This window comes from Protopterus annectens, chromosome 5.part0 (assembly GCF_019279795.1).
Source record: "Protopterus annectens isolate FY-2018-M chromosome 5.part0, PAN1.0, whole genome shotgun sequence".
Taxonomy (NCBI): domain Eukaryota; kingdom Metazoa; phylum Chordata; order Ceratodontiformes; family Protopteridae; genus Protopterus; species Protopterus annectens.
This window is the reverse complement of record NC_056735.1, coordinates 826,674,215-826,689,892: the sequence shown is the minus strand read 5'-3', so window position 1 is coordinate 826,689,892 and position 15,678 is coordinate 826,674,215. Positions and strand designations below refer to the sequence as shown.

Sequence of the window (15,678 nt, the reverse complement as noted above, 5' to 3'; positions counted from 1 at the left end):
TATGTACACCTCTGATATCTTTTCTTCAAAAACAATCCCCTTTTTTCACATTATCTTCATAAAGGCTTTATGATCATTACTTTCCAGTGTTATTGACCTCAATTTCTTAACATATTTATCATCTTTCTTCCATATAAATTTAATCGCCCTGCTATATATTTCATCAAGTATTCCCATCTTCTAAACATTCATTATTTCACAAATACGTATTCTTCCTTTGTACTCATCCCCTTAGAATGTCTATAAATTAACCATCAAGCCTATTACTGATTCCTCCTCCCTTTTATACCTCTTCCAATTTTTTTACTTCAATTCTTTCTTCTAATTTACATTTTGTTTTATCCAAAATACTTTTTACTTTCTACATTTCCCTTTCAACTCTTCCCTTCTTATGCATTGTTTCTACACATTTTCTACTATCTGCATAATTTTTCATGTTTACATTTTACAACCTGATTCTCTACTAACACTCCATCCATCTTACCTTTTTATTTCCTTTCCTATAAAGGGTAAACATCTTCCTTTCTTCCCTTTAAAATATTTCTCTCTATACAACATTGTCTTAATTTGTTTTTTTTATTTTTCTCATACAATTTCTTTTCTATTTTTATTATTCTATTACTTCTTTCTTCCATTCCTTTCTCAAATTCTTTCACTAGGTTTTCACATTCCACTTTACTTCTTTTTTTACCCTTCTCTTTTCTTCCAAAAACTTAGATTATATTTCTTTTTAAATACTACCTAGTTTGTTCTTTCATACAATACTTCCATTACCATACATTCTTTTCATAGTCGAGTACCTCACTCCTTCATTTCTTTCTTTTTACTTAAAGCACATGCAAGTCATTTAATTAATTTTCCATCTTCTTTTATTTCCTCATTATTATCTAATACAACCTATACTGCTCTATGATTTAAAAAAATCTACTCATCCTACCCACACGTCACTTGCACGTCACTTGAATATATAACACACTTTATGTCCATTTTATAGATTCCCATTCTGAGCATCTACTGTCTACTTTTTTTCCTGTTTTCAAGTTTCCATATCATATCACCTCTTTCATCACCTTTACATCTTTTTTATTTTTTTAACTTACAGTTAAACTTTGCAGTCATTACAAGTGAACATAAATACTATCACGTACTTTAATTCTTCAAAAATGCTTTTTTTCCCAACCTGGTTCTCTCCCTCCCTCTCTCTCTCTCTCTATATATATATATATATATATATATGTATATTACTATTACCCTCATTCAGTTTCCAATTTTTTCTCAAGTCACATGACATTACCCTTCCTGGTATCACAGTTGTTAAAAGCAATACTATTACTTCATCTTCTATTAACACTTCTAAATCAGAATACGTTTCACATCCTACTCACCATATAACTTTTTTCCCTATACAGCTTCATTTTTCTCTTTTAACACATCTTATACATAATCAGGAACACTGATTTTCTTTTTTTTTTTTTCAAGGAAAAAATACTAATATGACCCAGATTCTGAATGTCTGAGAATTGAAAGTTCATGGCATTTTCACAGAATTTGGCAATGTAGATTAGTGGACCAGTTCACTACAACATGTATTTCTGCTAATATTTATTATTTATAATATTACCAGCTTGTATTACTGAATGTTCTAAAATCTGCTTTACTTTTCAACATATATTGACACAGATGAAAGTTTTAATGAAATCACCATAATGACTGGAAATTACCTTTACAAAATCATGGGTATAATTCATGAATTTCGTCTCCTGAAAATGGAATTTCATTTTTTTAAAAAACTGAAAACCTGTGTCTTTAAACATAATACATCCATAGTTTTCTTTTTGTACTACTCAACAACTATTAAATCCATCACTTCATTTCTTAAACTGGTCTCATTTATTCCCAAAATACCTAAACCATCCCTTTCCCCTTTTTTGCATAATTTTCCTTGAATTCTAATACTATTTATTTTTTTTTCTTTTCCCTCCTTACCCTCCTTTCAATACATTTAAATTATTTCTGCTCTTGTTATTCCTGTGTGTCTGAGTCACCATCTTCCTCTTCTTCACTTGCCAACCCATGACACCTATTTTCTGTTTGTATGTGAATCATTTCTACCATTATTCTTTTTTTTCTGCTCTTTTACTTCATCTTAAGTCATATCGTTTCCCCTTTATTTCTGAATTACATAATTTCACTTTATTCATGAATAATGTCATCTACATATTGCCTTGTATCCATCTCAGTTTCTTTTCAATGTTCCCAAACTTTTTTCAGCAACAGACATTCTAACTAAATCTGACTAGACTTATTACATTATTGTTATATTATTACAAAATCTGACCAGACTTATTACAAAGTATGGCTCTGCATCCCACATTGTGTACATCTTCTTTTTTTGCATTCCTGAACCAAACAATTTTTACCTGCACAATAAAAGTAAGCCTTCAGTTGGTCCTAATAACTAGCAGTTCTTCTTTTTTCATTCAATATTATATTGTTTTAAATATACAAGTTTCATTGTGCATATATATTTCTAGCACACATTCATGTCATGCATTTTATCACATGCTCTTTGAAAAAGGTTTAATTTTAAATTATGCTAAAATTTAGATAAAATTCTAAATTTTTTGTATTCCCGGAGCTTTTCTCCTAAGGTATCTATTGAAAATGGGCCAATGGCTCAGTTGGACTAACCCGGTTAACAGATGGCAAATAAAATAAATAATAAATATATTTCCCATTTCCGAAACGCTGAATTACATAGATTTCTTTAAAACTGCACGCCAAAGTTCTGAAAAATAAATTCTCAGCAAGGTGATATGCTCTTTCATTTCTCTATTTTTCCCATAAACCTTTCTGTGCCTGAAATGTATCAAACGTTATGTCTTCTGACCCCAAATGCACCAGTGCCCTTATGCCTGTTAAAGTAAATCCTAATGGCAGTATAATAAGGTAGCAATGATTTTGCTTGTTATTCTTACGCACTGGTTACTCAGGTCCTTTAGGCTTGCGACCTTTTTTGTTAAAAATCTTTGAAGTCTGTCTAACTGCCTAATATATCTAGTAAGATAAATCCAATAGGAGTAAGGTCTTCTATGGATATAGATGAGATACCCTTTATGATCAGCTGTGCCAGATAAAAAGATCACCTAACCACTTCTGCAACATGACCATTAAAGCAGAGTGAATTATCTACTCATGTTTCAAGTTCTCTCGCAGAGTCTCCATTCTAGAATGGAGTGGGGTGTTTCTATGCAATAAACTTGGTTGAGGAACTGTTGACAAATGTAGGAATATTGCACTTTTTAACATTTAGTTTTACCCCATTTTCTCTGCACCAGCTCTTAAAGTGTAAATTCAAGTTGTAGCTTCTACATGTGAGAAGGGGAACTGAGAATAACACCCAATTTAGAATCTGTGCAAACTTGGTTGACCAGAGATCCTTGTTATTGATATGGAGATCAAAGAAGTATATGAGAAATAGCAAAGGTCCTAGTACTGAACCCCGAGAAACTCCACTTGTTACCTTCATGTCCTTTGAGAATGCACCAGCTACCCTCAATGGGTGGGTCTGTCCCTCAGCTTGTTAATTATATTAAAATGTGATATAGTATCAAATGCTTTGGCAAGATCAAGTTACTCTATGTGGACATCAAGAACATTGCCCTCAGCTTTTTGTTTCTATGGCAAAGAGGTTTATTAGATTTATTAGACAGACGCTACCCTCAACAAAGCCAGACCTATGGGGATCAGATCTTATAAGATTTTTAATATCATAATTTATCAGGTCTGTGATGACCATTTCAATAGTCTTGGATATGAAGCTCACCACACTACTGTCCACCATACCTCTGGGACAAAGCCAATAGATAAGCTCAGGTTAAATAGCTGTCGATGTGAGTCCACCAGCACTTATACAGTTCTGTTCAGTAGGCAGCTGGGCATGTTATCAAGGTCCATGGAGAATACATTTTTTGTTTTGAAAAGCACCTTTGTGGTGATGACAAGGAGTCTGAAATCCTTTACAATATGTAGATTTTATATAGTTATCTCAAGGATGAAATCTGCACTGAATCTGTTACCTAATATCATTCTTATATCTACTGGATCTGAGTAGGTCCAGCCTGATTAAGTTTGGAGCAGTGCTGGGTGTTATTTCTTAATTTCTTGATGGAGGTAAAGAAGGATTTATAATTATCCTTAGCTTATGATGTCAGTCTAAGTTCATGGGATGTCTTTGTTTTCCTGATGGTATTTTCTAGTACCATCAATATTTTTTTCATGTTGGCCTTGACTTGTGGGTCTTCAGATTTTCCTATATATTCTAAGAAGCATTTTTATTTTATTATACTGTTTATTTATGCATGCGGACCACCAGGTTGCTTTGCTCTTAAACTTCCCATTTTGTTTAGCTCTGGTAGGAACTGACAGGTGAAAATATGTATCCATGTGAGTATAGAATTTATCTGAATATTTACTAACCATGTCAACATTTTTAGGGTTGCAGTTACACTGGAATTTTGAAACTTCATAAAAGAATTTCAGGAGGTTAGTACAGCTGATGGTTTGGGTATTTTGAAGTAGAAGGTCATCAATTATTGGTTAGACTTGTGTGTGGAATGGTATACCAGTAGTATAGTGCATATAGGAAGACACTTCTAAGGACCAGATCAAGAATATTTTTCCTCTAGTGGGTTCTTTGATTCTTTGGATACACAGAGTTCTTATTTATGAAACTAAAGACTCCCTCATTTTGGTATAAGTATCCTAGTTTATTGAAGGGTGGTTAAAGTCTCCCAGGATGATGGAATTCCTGTACTTTTCAAGTTCATTCAGTATATTTAGGAATCAAATATGGTTTTCAGGAGGCATTGAGAGGGTCCTGTAATATGTTTTTTACTTTGTGCAATTTGTATCTCAAAACATTTTGTTTGTAGGTCTGTAGGGATCTGCTTTGGGGATTGCAGCCTCTAACAAATATGGAAGGTAGAAGGTTCAAAACCCTTGTATGGAGTGCTTTCTGTACTTTTGAACCAAGATGCAGCAGTAATACACACATGAAAGTGTTGCTGATGCAGGAGGACCTCAAGGTCAAGCAATTTGTTATTTAGCATACTAATGTTGTGCAACTTTTCCTTGATATTGTCTGGATCTTGATTTGCTTTGTTTTTTTAGGGTGTGAGATCCATTATGGGACTTTGACTAAAAGTATGGGGGCTGCAATGGTTTTAGCCATTATGCATAAGTCTTGGAATGAGAGGTGCAAGTCATCCTTGAAGAAGCAAGCAGGGCTTTGCAGCAACCAATCCCCAGCTGACACATACTGGATATCTCTTGAATAACACAATTTAGTCAGCAAAATGTAGAAAACAATCATATTTTCTTTGTAACTGAGTATTATTTTTGGATAAGGAAAGATTCCACCCAACACCGGAGTCTTTCCTGCACTTGTGATATGCATGGACTGCTCATGAAATGTCTTTCTGTATATTCCACAGGGTTTTAAGTGCCAGGTCATTTATACCCACATGAACCACCACCATTTCGTAGACATAACTTGTTCAACTTGTGGACCCCTGTGACATCAGAGACCTTGACACTTGAAAGTCAACTCTCCAGCACCTAATTTTTCACCAGCCTTTGAGAGAAGAGACTGTTTGATTGACTATGCGATCAATACTGATAACCACACAACACTGCAGCACTAGTCCAATAAAGGCTTCCCCTTCTATGGAGTCACTCCTCACCAGTACATTTTTAATAGTAGAGGGTTTATTTGAACCTGGTTTGGGGGAAGTTTTGCTTGGTGACTCTCAGTTATCGGTGTAGTAGTATGTCTTATGTTTGACTTCCACTAACTCCTAGTCTTCTTTGACCTTAAAGGTTTAGGCAATGACATTTTTACAGTCTCAGCACTGATGGCGGTTCAGGTATTTCTGTGAAGTGCCGTGAAGGTGTTTAGTATTCAAAGGATGCGTCCATGTGTAATAGTGATGCCTACATCTTTGCTAAATATTTGCATTTCTCAGAGATAGTGAAAAGGCAACTAATTGTTTACTTTCTGTGGGTATCAGGCAATTGTTGTCTTTTGTAAAAACTGAATCCCACCATGTAATAAGAATGCTAGTTTTTATTGTATTATTTCTTTTGTAACTACTATCTTTGTTAATTAATGTCGAAGTAATGTAATACTGGAGCTTTTCTCCTTGGGTCTCTGCTGAAAAAGGGCTTCTGCCCAGCCAGACTAACCTGGTTAACAATTGTCAAATAAAATAAATAAATAAATAACATTGCTACATTGCCTGAGTAGATTAAGTCCTATGAGGCAGCCAACTGAGGGAAGACAAGTTGCTGACCCTCTATTTAGTCCAAAAGTATAGAAATCTGGAAGATAAGACTTATCTGTATAATGTATGACTTTCTTGAATATATTCTTAAAAAAAGCATCATTTAGTAGAAGATATTTGTAGTATAATAAATAAATACTGGTAGGGCTCCCACTAATGTAGAAACAGCTATAGCATTTTACCTTGGGCTCGATGTAGGAGGTGACTCTATATACATGTGAGAGCTTTAGACAGAAGTTTAGCAACAAAGTGAAGTATTCTGAGGTGAAGCATGTGAAAGTCTGGGTTGTAGTGAAAGTCTAGGTTGCAGTGAAAGAGTTAAGAATGAGTTAATTGGCGTGTTTATTTTTTGAAGAGTCAAATTTGAAACAGAAAGGTTTTTTTAATTAAATTAAGGCATAAGATGTCACTGGATAGGAACAGAGTGGGTGGGAAATGTATGATAAGATGGACAGGTAAATTTAGCTTGGATTCTCTTAATGCTACTGGAATCCATAGTGATAAAAGAGTATTTGTGTTTTGGGAAGATTTGGGAAAGATGACTTGTTCTGTAGCTTTCCCGAATGATTTGGGGGTGGGAGATTTGAGCATTTCTAAAGTATGAGACATTTCATTTGTTTTTCGTTTACAGCATGCTTGTTAGTGAGATATTTCTTGTATGCAGTAATATTACGTGGGTGAACTTTCTATGCTTTTCAAGCCATTTTTCTTGTAGTCTGTTAACTGAGTAAGAAGGTTATCCTGGTAGCATTACTTTTTTTTTTCATTCTAACTTCTCCAGGTGAGGAGTTCATTACATATTAGTCTAAAACTGGTAGACTGTTCACCTATCAGTGTAGCTAATGGGATGCATGATATACTGGAAGGCTGGACTGTTGGCTGCACCTGTAGTGCACTGGGTAAATGGTGAGGACATTATTAATACTGATATGCCTGTGGCAGGAATTATTTCTTTTGAACTAAAGCAATGTTGAAAGAAAATCCATAGGGTATGTATACAGAATTTGATTGTACTGTACTGCTATTTAGCAACCAGTTTTATATAGTAAAGTTCTTTATTATCCAAACTCTTAACACGTTTTCAGTTTTATGGTTGCTTTGTAGAGCAACCCCTAAGCTCTTTACTTAGCTTAACACAACTCCAATTCCTGATAGCTATATACTTCATAATTTCAGTCGTGTGGTTCTTCTGAAAAAAAAAAACAAAAAAAAAAGCAAATATCATTTTCTGATTTTTTTCTGAAGATCCTGCAGTTTCTATTCATTCTCAGTTCTTAGTAATTTACTGTTAGATGAAACAGTCCGCAACAGTTTACTATGATTGCAGTTTTCAAGACACCAAAACTCACTTTTGTTTATCTTGTCTCTTCTGATTTGCTTCATGCAACAGCAAGATATTCTCATTTGATACTAGTACTTATTCATGCACACTGATCCAACTTTTGCATCACACTGATCAAGTAGGAGTATTTTTAAAATTGTTTGGCCTACATTATATGCTGCAGGCATAGCAAACAGAAAGTGCATTTGCAATGTCTACAACAATGCACCACATGGGAATATAAGGAAGGAGAATACTTCTCCTCATCTGCAACTACAGCTGTAATCTCGGCATTGCAAGCCTGATGTCTAACACAATACTTGTCACCTCTTTTGAATTCTCACTGCTCTTACCTCTCGAAATTTATGTTCAAAATGCCTCAGCTGCAGGCACTGCTGAAGCTTCAGATGGTGCTTCACCCAGAACTCTTCAAAGGCAGTGTCCGTTTCCTGCAATTGTGCCAGCAACCTAAAATCAAGCAGAAAAAGGAAGCATGTCAAATGAGGTAATGCAAAAAGCTGTTTGGAATGGGACTTTTTTGTTTGTTTTTGTTATCATGTTTAATGAAAATAAAGCACCCATAACTGGGATCATAGTATTTTGTGCTGTAACTATATTCATGCACAGCCATCAAGATGAACGTAACCATGGGTAAAAATCAATTCTTCTGTATAACAAAAACTATGGCTTCTGAGCAGCTTTTTTATATGCGTTTTAGCTATTTATAAACCTTGATAAGAAAGTCTGATATTACTTGAATAAATAAGTGGATTCATCATTCTAATAATTCTTCTGTACTGAAGTTTTCTTAAACCTAGTGATTTCTGGCATTGAATTATTTTTCCTGCAACTGTTCAGTTTGGATCAGCATAGATATGAGTGGATTCTTATTCTCTCAGCATGGACTGTGCGTTAAAAAGGAGCTTCGGCATGTTGTTACTTCTTTGGATGAAATATAATTGAAAATGGATCCATGTCTTTGTAAAACTGACTTGATACAAAAAAAATTCAACAATCAAATACAATTCCTGAAATCAGAGCATAGAAACAAGGAATTCAAATAAGGCACATTCAGAATTAATTAACTGACAATGATGGCAACTTTTGTTAACAGAGGAGAGGATACAGAATGAGTTCCTTCTAAACAAAATACAAGGTTAATGGACAAACTAAAACATTAGGTATGGTAAAAGGAGAAATAATTTAAAAATCTATAGAGTACCTCAGAGAATGGAGAGCAATAAAGTGATCAATTTTCTAACCACTTGGTTACCTAAAATTCAAAATTTTCAGGAGGGACTTTGCTTTTCTACAGAGGAAGACAGTATCCAAATCACTCTGGAAACCCTCTAGCAAACCATGATCCTTCCCAAGAGTCACAGCTGCAAAACATATTTATTTATTTTTTTAAATCAGTTCTAAGAACTATTTTGTGTTAAAGTGAGATATAAACACATTGGGGTTGATAATAACTTTTTTTACACTATACTGGGAAAAAAATGTATGGTGGTCTTTGTTAAAGGCCTCAAAAACAAAATATCTATTACTGACGGACTTGAAATAGTTCTGCAAAATGCCACACACTTGAGGAAGTTGTTATATTTGTTGAGCAAAATAAAAAAAATATTAACTGTGAAGCTGTGGAATGGAGCTACTCATCTCTTAAAAGGCATTCTAAAAAAGACAAGTGAAAAACTTTAAGTTACACTGAAGAAGATAAAAAGTAAGCAAAATCACAAGAAGTTAATCTGATGGACTTAAAGAGAAGAAGAGATTTTATAATTCACATATAATTATTATGTATCTCATATTAACAGGAAAAAGGTGACACTACTAAAAAATGTAAGTGATTAAACATGTATTCATAGTTTAAGCAAAATATTTCTTTCTGTGACTGGCAAAGTTAAATATTTCAGGACAATCTCTCTTTCTCTATTTATGTATGAGTGTGTATGCACGCACGCGCACACACACACACACACACACACACACACACACACACACACACACACACATATATATATATATATATATGACAAAAAATACACCGAACCCACAGACATTGCCAACATCCTAGCTGACAGGTTCAGCGCAAACTTCTCCCCCCCCTCCCCACCAAAAGGGCAAATATCTATCCCAGCAGAGTGCTGCCCCCCCTGACATCTCAGATGCTCAGGTAAGAGCCGCCCTCTCGAAAGCAAAAAACACAGCATCAATGGGACCAGATGGTGTCCCGGGCTGCATCCTACATGAACTCCAAGAAGAGCTAAACCCAAACATAAAACTACTGTTCAATCTCAGCCTTACTACAGGATATGTGCCCAAAGAGTGGCATACAGCAACAGTGGTCCCTCTCCATAAAGGTGGTGCCTCAACGGATCCTGGAAACTATCGCCCCATAAGCCTGACTAGCTTGGTCTGCAAAGCTATGGAAAGGATCATCATGGACCTCATAAATAAAGATATTGGGGACCTACAAACACTGGATCCTACCCAGTTCGGCTTTGTTAAGGGCAGATCCTGCCTCTTAAACCTGGTTGATTTCTTTGAAACAGTCACCAAGGCCATTGACGAGGGGAAGGTGGTCCACACAGCCTACCTGGACCTCGCAAAAACCTTCAATACAATACCCCACTCGGGTATTATAGATAAGCTCACCAGCTTAAATATAAACCCCTATGTCACAAAATGGATTGCAAACTGGCTCAAGGACAGAACCCACATGGTTAGAATTGCTGGAGCCATGTCAGACTCCAAACCAGTTACAAGTGGTGTCCCACAAGGCTCAGTCCTGGGACCTCTCTTGTTCGGTATATATTTCTCGGAGGTACAGGCCAACACGGAAGGACTGTGGCTGACCAAGTTCGCAGATGACTGCAAACTGGGCGCCATAATCGACTCTCCAGCCGACACAAACATCCTCCAAAAGGGCCTCATAGAAACAGACAACTGGTGCCAGAGCCATGGCCTCAAGCTAAATGCCAAAAAGTGTATAGTCATCCCCTTTGGCAAAAACAAAGTGCCCACAAATTACCACATAGGTGGTAATCCATTAAGTACAGAAGAAGTAATTAGGGACCTGGGCACCCAAGTTGATAGCAATCTCTTATTTGACAACCACGTGGCCAAAGTGGTTAGAAAAACATTTTATATAGCCCACCTAATCATGAAGGGATTCACATCTAGATCAGGGAGGTCATCGTGCCTCTTTACTCATCCCTCATCAGGCCCATAATTGAGTACAATGTCCCCTTTGGGATGTACCTTACCAGACACCTGCAGCAACTGGAAAGACCCCAAAAGTACCTCACCAAGATGATCAAAGGGCTCAAACAGATGCCATATGCTGCCCGGTTAAAGAAACTCCAGCTCTACTCAGTGGCATACCGCCTGTTCAGAGGCGATCTGTGCCTGACGTATAAAGCCATGTCCAACCCGGAATTAATGGACATGCTGCACCTCAGAAAATCCAAATCCCATCGAGCTACTCGCTCGAGAGACTTGAACCTCAGCACTGAAATAAATAGGACATGCTGGAGGGACAGATTCATAACCCAGAGGCTCCCTTCACTCTGGAATAAAATCCCAGTCCAGGTTAGGCAGAGTCCCTCATTGACTCTCTTCAAGAGGAGATCATAGGTTTACCCCGGGTATCACTTCTGTGTCACTGTTAGACAGAGGCACAGTATACTAACCTCGAAAAAGGGCATAGCAAAATAAATTTAAAATGGATGGCGGAAGCCAAACACATTCTGGCTAGGCTTATAAATGCCCTAGGGCAGATAGCCTAGTATGAACCTATGAACCTATGAACCTATATATATACATAAAAAGCTCAAAAGACTGAAAATCAAAATATCAGACATGGAATTTGCCCTTATTCCAGTGTTGTGTGATCTTGAAGTTGGTATATATAATTAGCAGGTGGTGTCGGGGGGGGGGAGGGCTCAGGGGGGGGGGGCATGATAGCTTTAAAGTACTGATGTATATATTCCTAATATGCCATTCTTCACTTCCTTTAGATTTTTGATGCATAGCAGCACTATTATTTTTATGGCAACCAACTCACACAAGCTACAGGGACAACAGTTCACCACATAAAATTAAAAAATGTAATATGTACACATTACTAAGTCAAAGGAGCTTAAGCAATCAGGTTCAGAGCCTTGATGGCAGAGCGTTTACTTCTGGTTTGTCATGTCCTCTTAGGAGGAATGAAAAATGAAACAGTGAGCTGAAGAGAATGTCATTTTCATATCTAAGCATTATGGTGTTTCACGTGTGAAAACTATTTATCAGACACTGATAACTATAAGAGTAATAACACTCAGCTGAAGAGATGGATAATTAAGTGGCTACTTATACATAAGAAAGGAAGTGAAATCAAGATGCGAACCAAAAATAGTATAAAATGAATATGTTCGTAAAACATGACAAAACAGCAGATTAGAAGCTGTGCTTGAGTTATTAGGTGAACTTGGGTACATTTCTAAAACAAAATTGATCATGCTAAAATACTCAAAGCAATCTGTCTGTTTGTTTTAAAATGTTTGTGATTAGTTACTTATTTTTATTGGATGTATATGCGATGTTTTACTATATCATAATACCAAGAATAAAGTAGCAGACTGCCTTTACATTTACAAGAGATAAATGTTGGCAACCTTTCTTGGAGGACTGTTCCTTACTGTAATTATGCATTTCATGTTATAGTTGTATTGATATATTGTTTTGTATGTAGGACTCCTATATTTTGTGTTTATTTACTAACAATTTGTGGATATTTAGAAAGAACAATTAGACAATTTTGCTGCAATAAACACTGTGAGCAAAACTGCACAATACAGCTCAGTGTACCTTAGGTTTAAGTAAATTACAACATACTATGGACCTGCCAGGGGCAGGGCCTTCTTAACAATGGCAGTCAGTATGCAAATGGACATACTGTGCTACAATAGGTCACCTGATCAGGGGCTAACAGCAAGCAGCTGGCTTGCTTGCCATGATGCACATTTATATGCACATTGAAGCACTGTAGATATTCCAAATGGGCACAGCTGAGAACCCAAGCAAGGGATATTGGTAAAGTGCCAACTTTGTTTGTTCATTTTATACATGGCAAGGTAATGGTGAGACAGGATTAAGTGAGGGTAGAGGTAAGGATTTCCACTCTCACAAACACTAAAGTGGATAAGGTAGGAAGACAAAAATAAACAACTGCATGATTAAAAACACAAAGAGATTTTTTCCCAAATGTTGGTATCGCCTGAAAACTAGTGCCGTCTGTAGCAGCCCCATCCACTCCACCATACCAAACATTTATATCTATAATAAATATACTGCATTCCAGTTTTGAATACCTTAAACCTTTTTTTTTTGGGGGGGGGGCTCTGTTTGTTACATTCATCTTTTAGAAGACTATACAGTATTTGCCTTCTCAAGCACCTCCATATTGCCTTGTGGAACAATAGTGTTACTACCTTATTCTGAAATCCACCTAGATTTACTTCTGATAGATAAATGTTACTGCAATGAATGCAGCTCATGTTGTTCAGTATTATTTATCTTTCTGTAAAAAAAGAGCCTTTAATTAAGGTTATCCCACTTTACTGAAATCAGCCTAAAGTCAAATATTCTCATTTTAGTGATCAGGTCCAGGCACCATTCTCAGGCACAAAACATCCAAAACAATAACTAAGAATAAAAAGTGCAAATTAACATATGTCCTTGCAGCCTAATATCAAGAATGAGAAGAGACAAGAAGGACCCACACAGTTAACAAATAAATTAATATTACAGCTATACTGTATACATAAAAATGTATGGACCAGCAAGTTATAAATTAACCAAGAAAAGAAGATGGAAATCAGAGCAAAAGAAATGGATGGGGAGTCTTGAATAATCTCTAATATCACATGGGAAAGAAGCTCATAGTTAAGGAGGAAGATAACCAAAACTCTTCCACTAGAGACAACAATATTAAATACCTGGTAATGAGAACATCACTATCTTTTTTGAATGCTAGAAATATTAGCATTCACCAGGCTTTAGCAAAGAAAGACCATGTAGGGCAATATTTCAAGAACAGAAGTTAATGCTGAAAATATAATCTTGTGGTAGGACTATGTACAATGAGGCAAGTATAAAAAATGAGATAGAAATCAGGATATATAATCACTGTCCAAAAGTACATCCATCTTTCTATCTATGTCTCCATCCACCCATCCATCCATCCATCCATCCATCCATCCATCCATCCATCCATCCATCCATCCATCCATCCATCTTTTAGTATAAATTTAATTTAATTCCTTCTTCACCAATTCTATACAAACTCTAGCCAACCAACTATCTCCAGATACTTCTCAACTACATCCAAATACCTTAATAAACACTATCCCTCCCCTACACCTACAACCTGTATCTACCTCCTATATACAAACTCTTCTCCATAAACTAAAACCTACCACCCCTTCCGCAGACAAGCTTCCTGCTGAATTCCTTCAACTAGCAGCAAAAGCCATTGCTTACCCTGTCTCTATCCTAATAAACAGATCAATAAAAGAAGGTATTTTTCCAACAGTCTGGAAGATATCACATATTATACCCCTACATAAAGGAGGCAAATCTTATGATTTCTCCAACTATCGTCCCATAGCACTTCTATCCCCCTTAGCTAAAATCATGGAAAAATGTATACATAAACAACTACTCAACCATCTCCTCTATAACAGCCTCCTAGCTGACACTCAACATGGTTTCAGACCTGCTCACAGTACCACCACAGCTTTACTCTCCTTTACAAATACCATAAACTTCAACCGCAACAATAACAAACTTACATCTTCTCTTTTCTTAGACCTATCAAAAGCCTTTGATATGGTGAATCATATACTTCTTCTGCAGACACTAAAATCTCTGGCCCTGGATCCCTCTTCCGTAACCTGGTTTTCTTCCTATCTAGAAAACCGTCAGCAAGCCGTACTCTGGAAAAACTCACTATCTGCTCTCCTGCCTGTTTCTTTAGGAGTCCCTCAAGGGTCTATCCTAGGCCCACTTCTATTTTCCATCTTTATCAACAACCTCCAATCATCTATCCCTAACACTACCTGCATACAATATGCAGATGATTCCACCATTATTTGCACTGCTTCTTCTCAAACCGAATTCCAGATTCAAACTCAATCAGCCTTCTCAACTGTTGAACAGTGGTTCTCCAATCGCTGTCTACTCCTTAACCCTAAGAAAACTAAATTATTACTCTTTTCACCTACGCGTAAATCGACCTTGTCAAACTTCTCTATTACAGCAACTGACAACACCATTATTTCTCCTGATTCTACAACTAAACTTCTCGGTGTTATTATCGATAATAATCTGAACTATGATTGTCAAATCAACAGTACAATAAAAGCAGTTAATAAAAAAATAGGATCCCTGTACAGAATAAAGCCCTTCCTCACACCTGAAGCTAGGACAACCTTAGCCCAAACACATCTTATCTCTACCCTTCTGTATGCTTCCCCTATTTACACTAATCTATCTAAAAGTAACCTTAAGAAACTTACTACATCTTATCACAATATTGCCAGATTTGCCAGCTCATCCCAATTCAGAACCCACCACTGTCTAAACCTAAAACAACTACACTGGCTGGAACTCCCTAACAAACTCATTTTTCAACAACTTTTAATAGCACACAAAATTCTATACCAACCTTCTAAAACACCAGCTCTTAGCAACCTCTTGACTCCCTATATTAACCTGAAACAACTACGTTCCTCTGATAAACTACTTGTTAATATTACTAAAACCATTAATTCTGCTGGCAACTGCCTTTTTTCTAACTCAGTAGGCAAAATATGGAATAATCTTCCATCTGACATCTCCTCTTTGCCCACTCTTCCATTCTTTAAGAAACAACTATTAAGACATCTTAATAATTTCTGGCTTTGCTCTTGTACCAACCCAGACTAACTTGTTTGCACCTTACTCTATCATAAACCTTCCTTA

The 15,678-nt window shown here is 36.3% G+C and overlaps 1 protein-coding gene across 1 annotated transcript in view; it reads right to left on the bottom strand.

Annotated features, from left to right (window-relative positions):
* MCF2L (MCF.2 cell line derived transforming sequence like) overlaps positions 1-15,678 on the bottom strand; it is a 1,071,259-nt gene that overhangs the window by 458,543 nt on the left and 597,038 nt on the right. Inside the window, exon 9 of the mRNA XM_044071884.1 lies at positions 8,019-8,133. Within this exon, the coding sequence (XP_043927819.1) occupies positions 8,019-8,133 (115 nt within the window). The remainder of the gene's footprint in view (positions 1-8,018; positions 8,134-15,678) is intronic.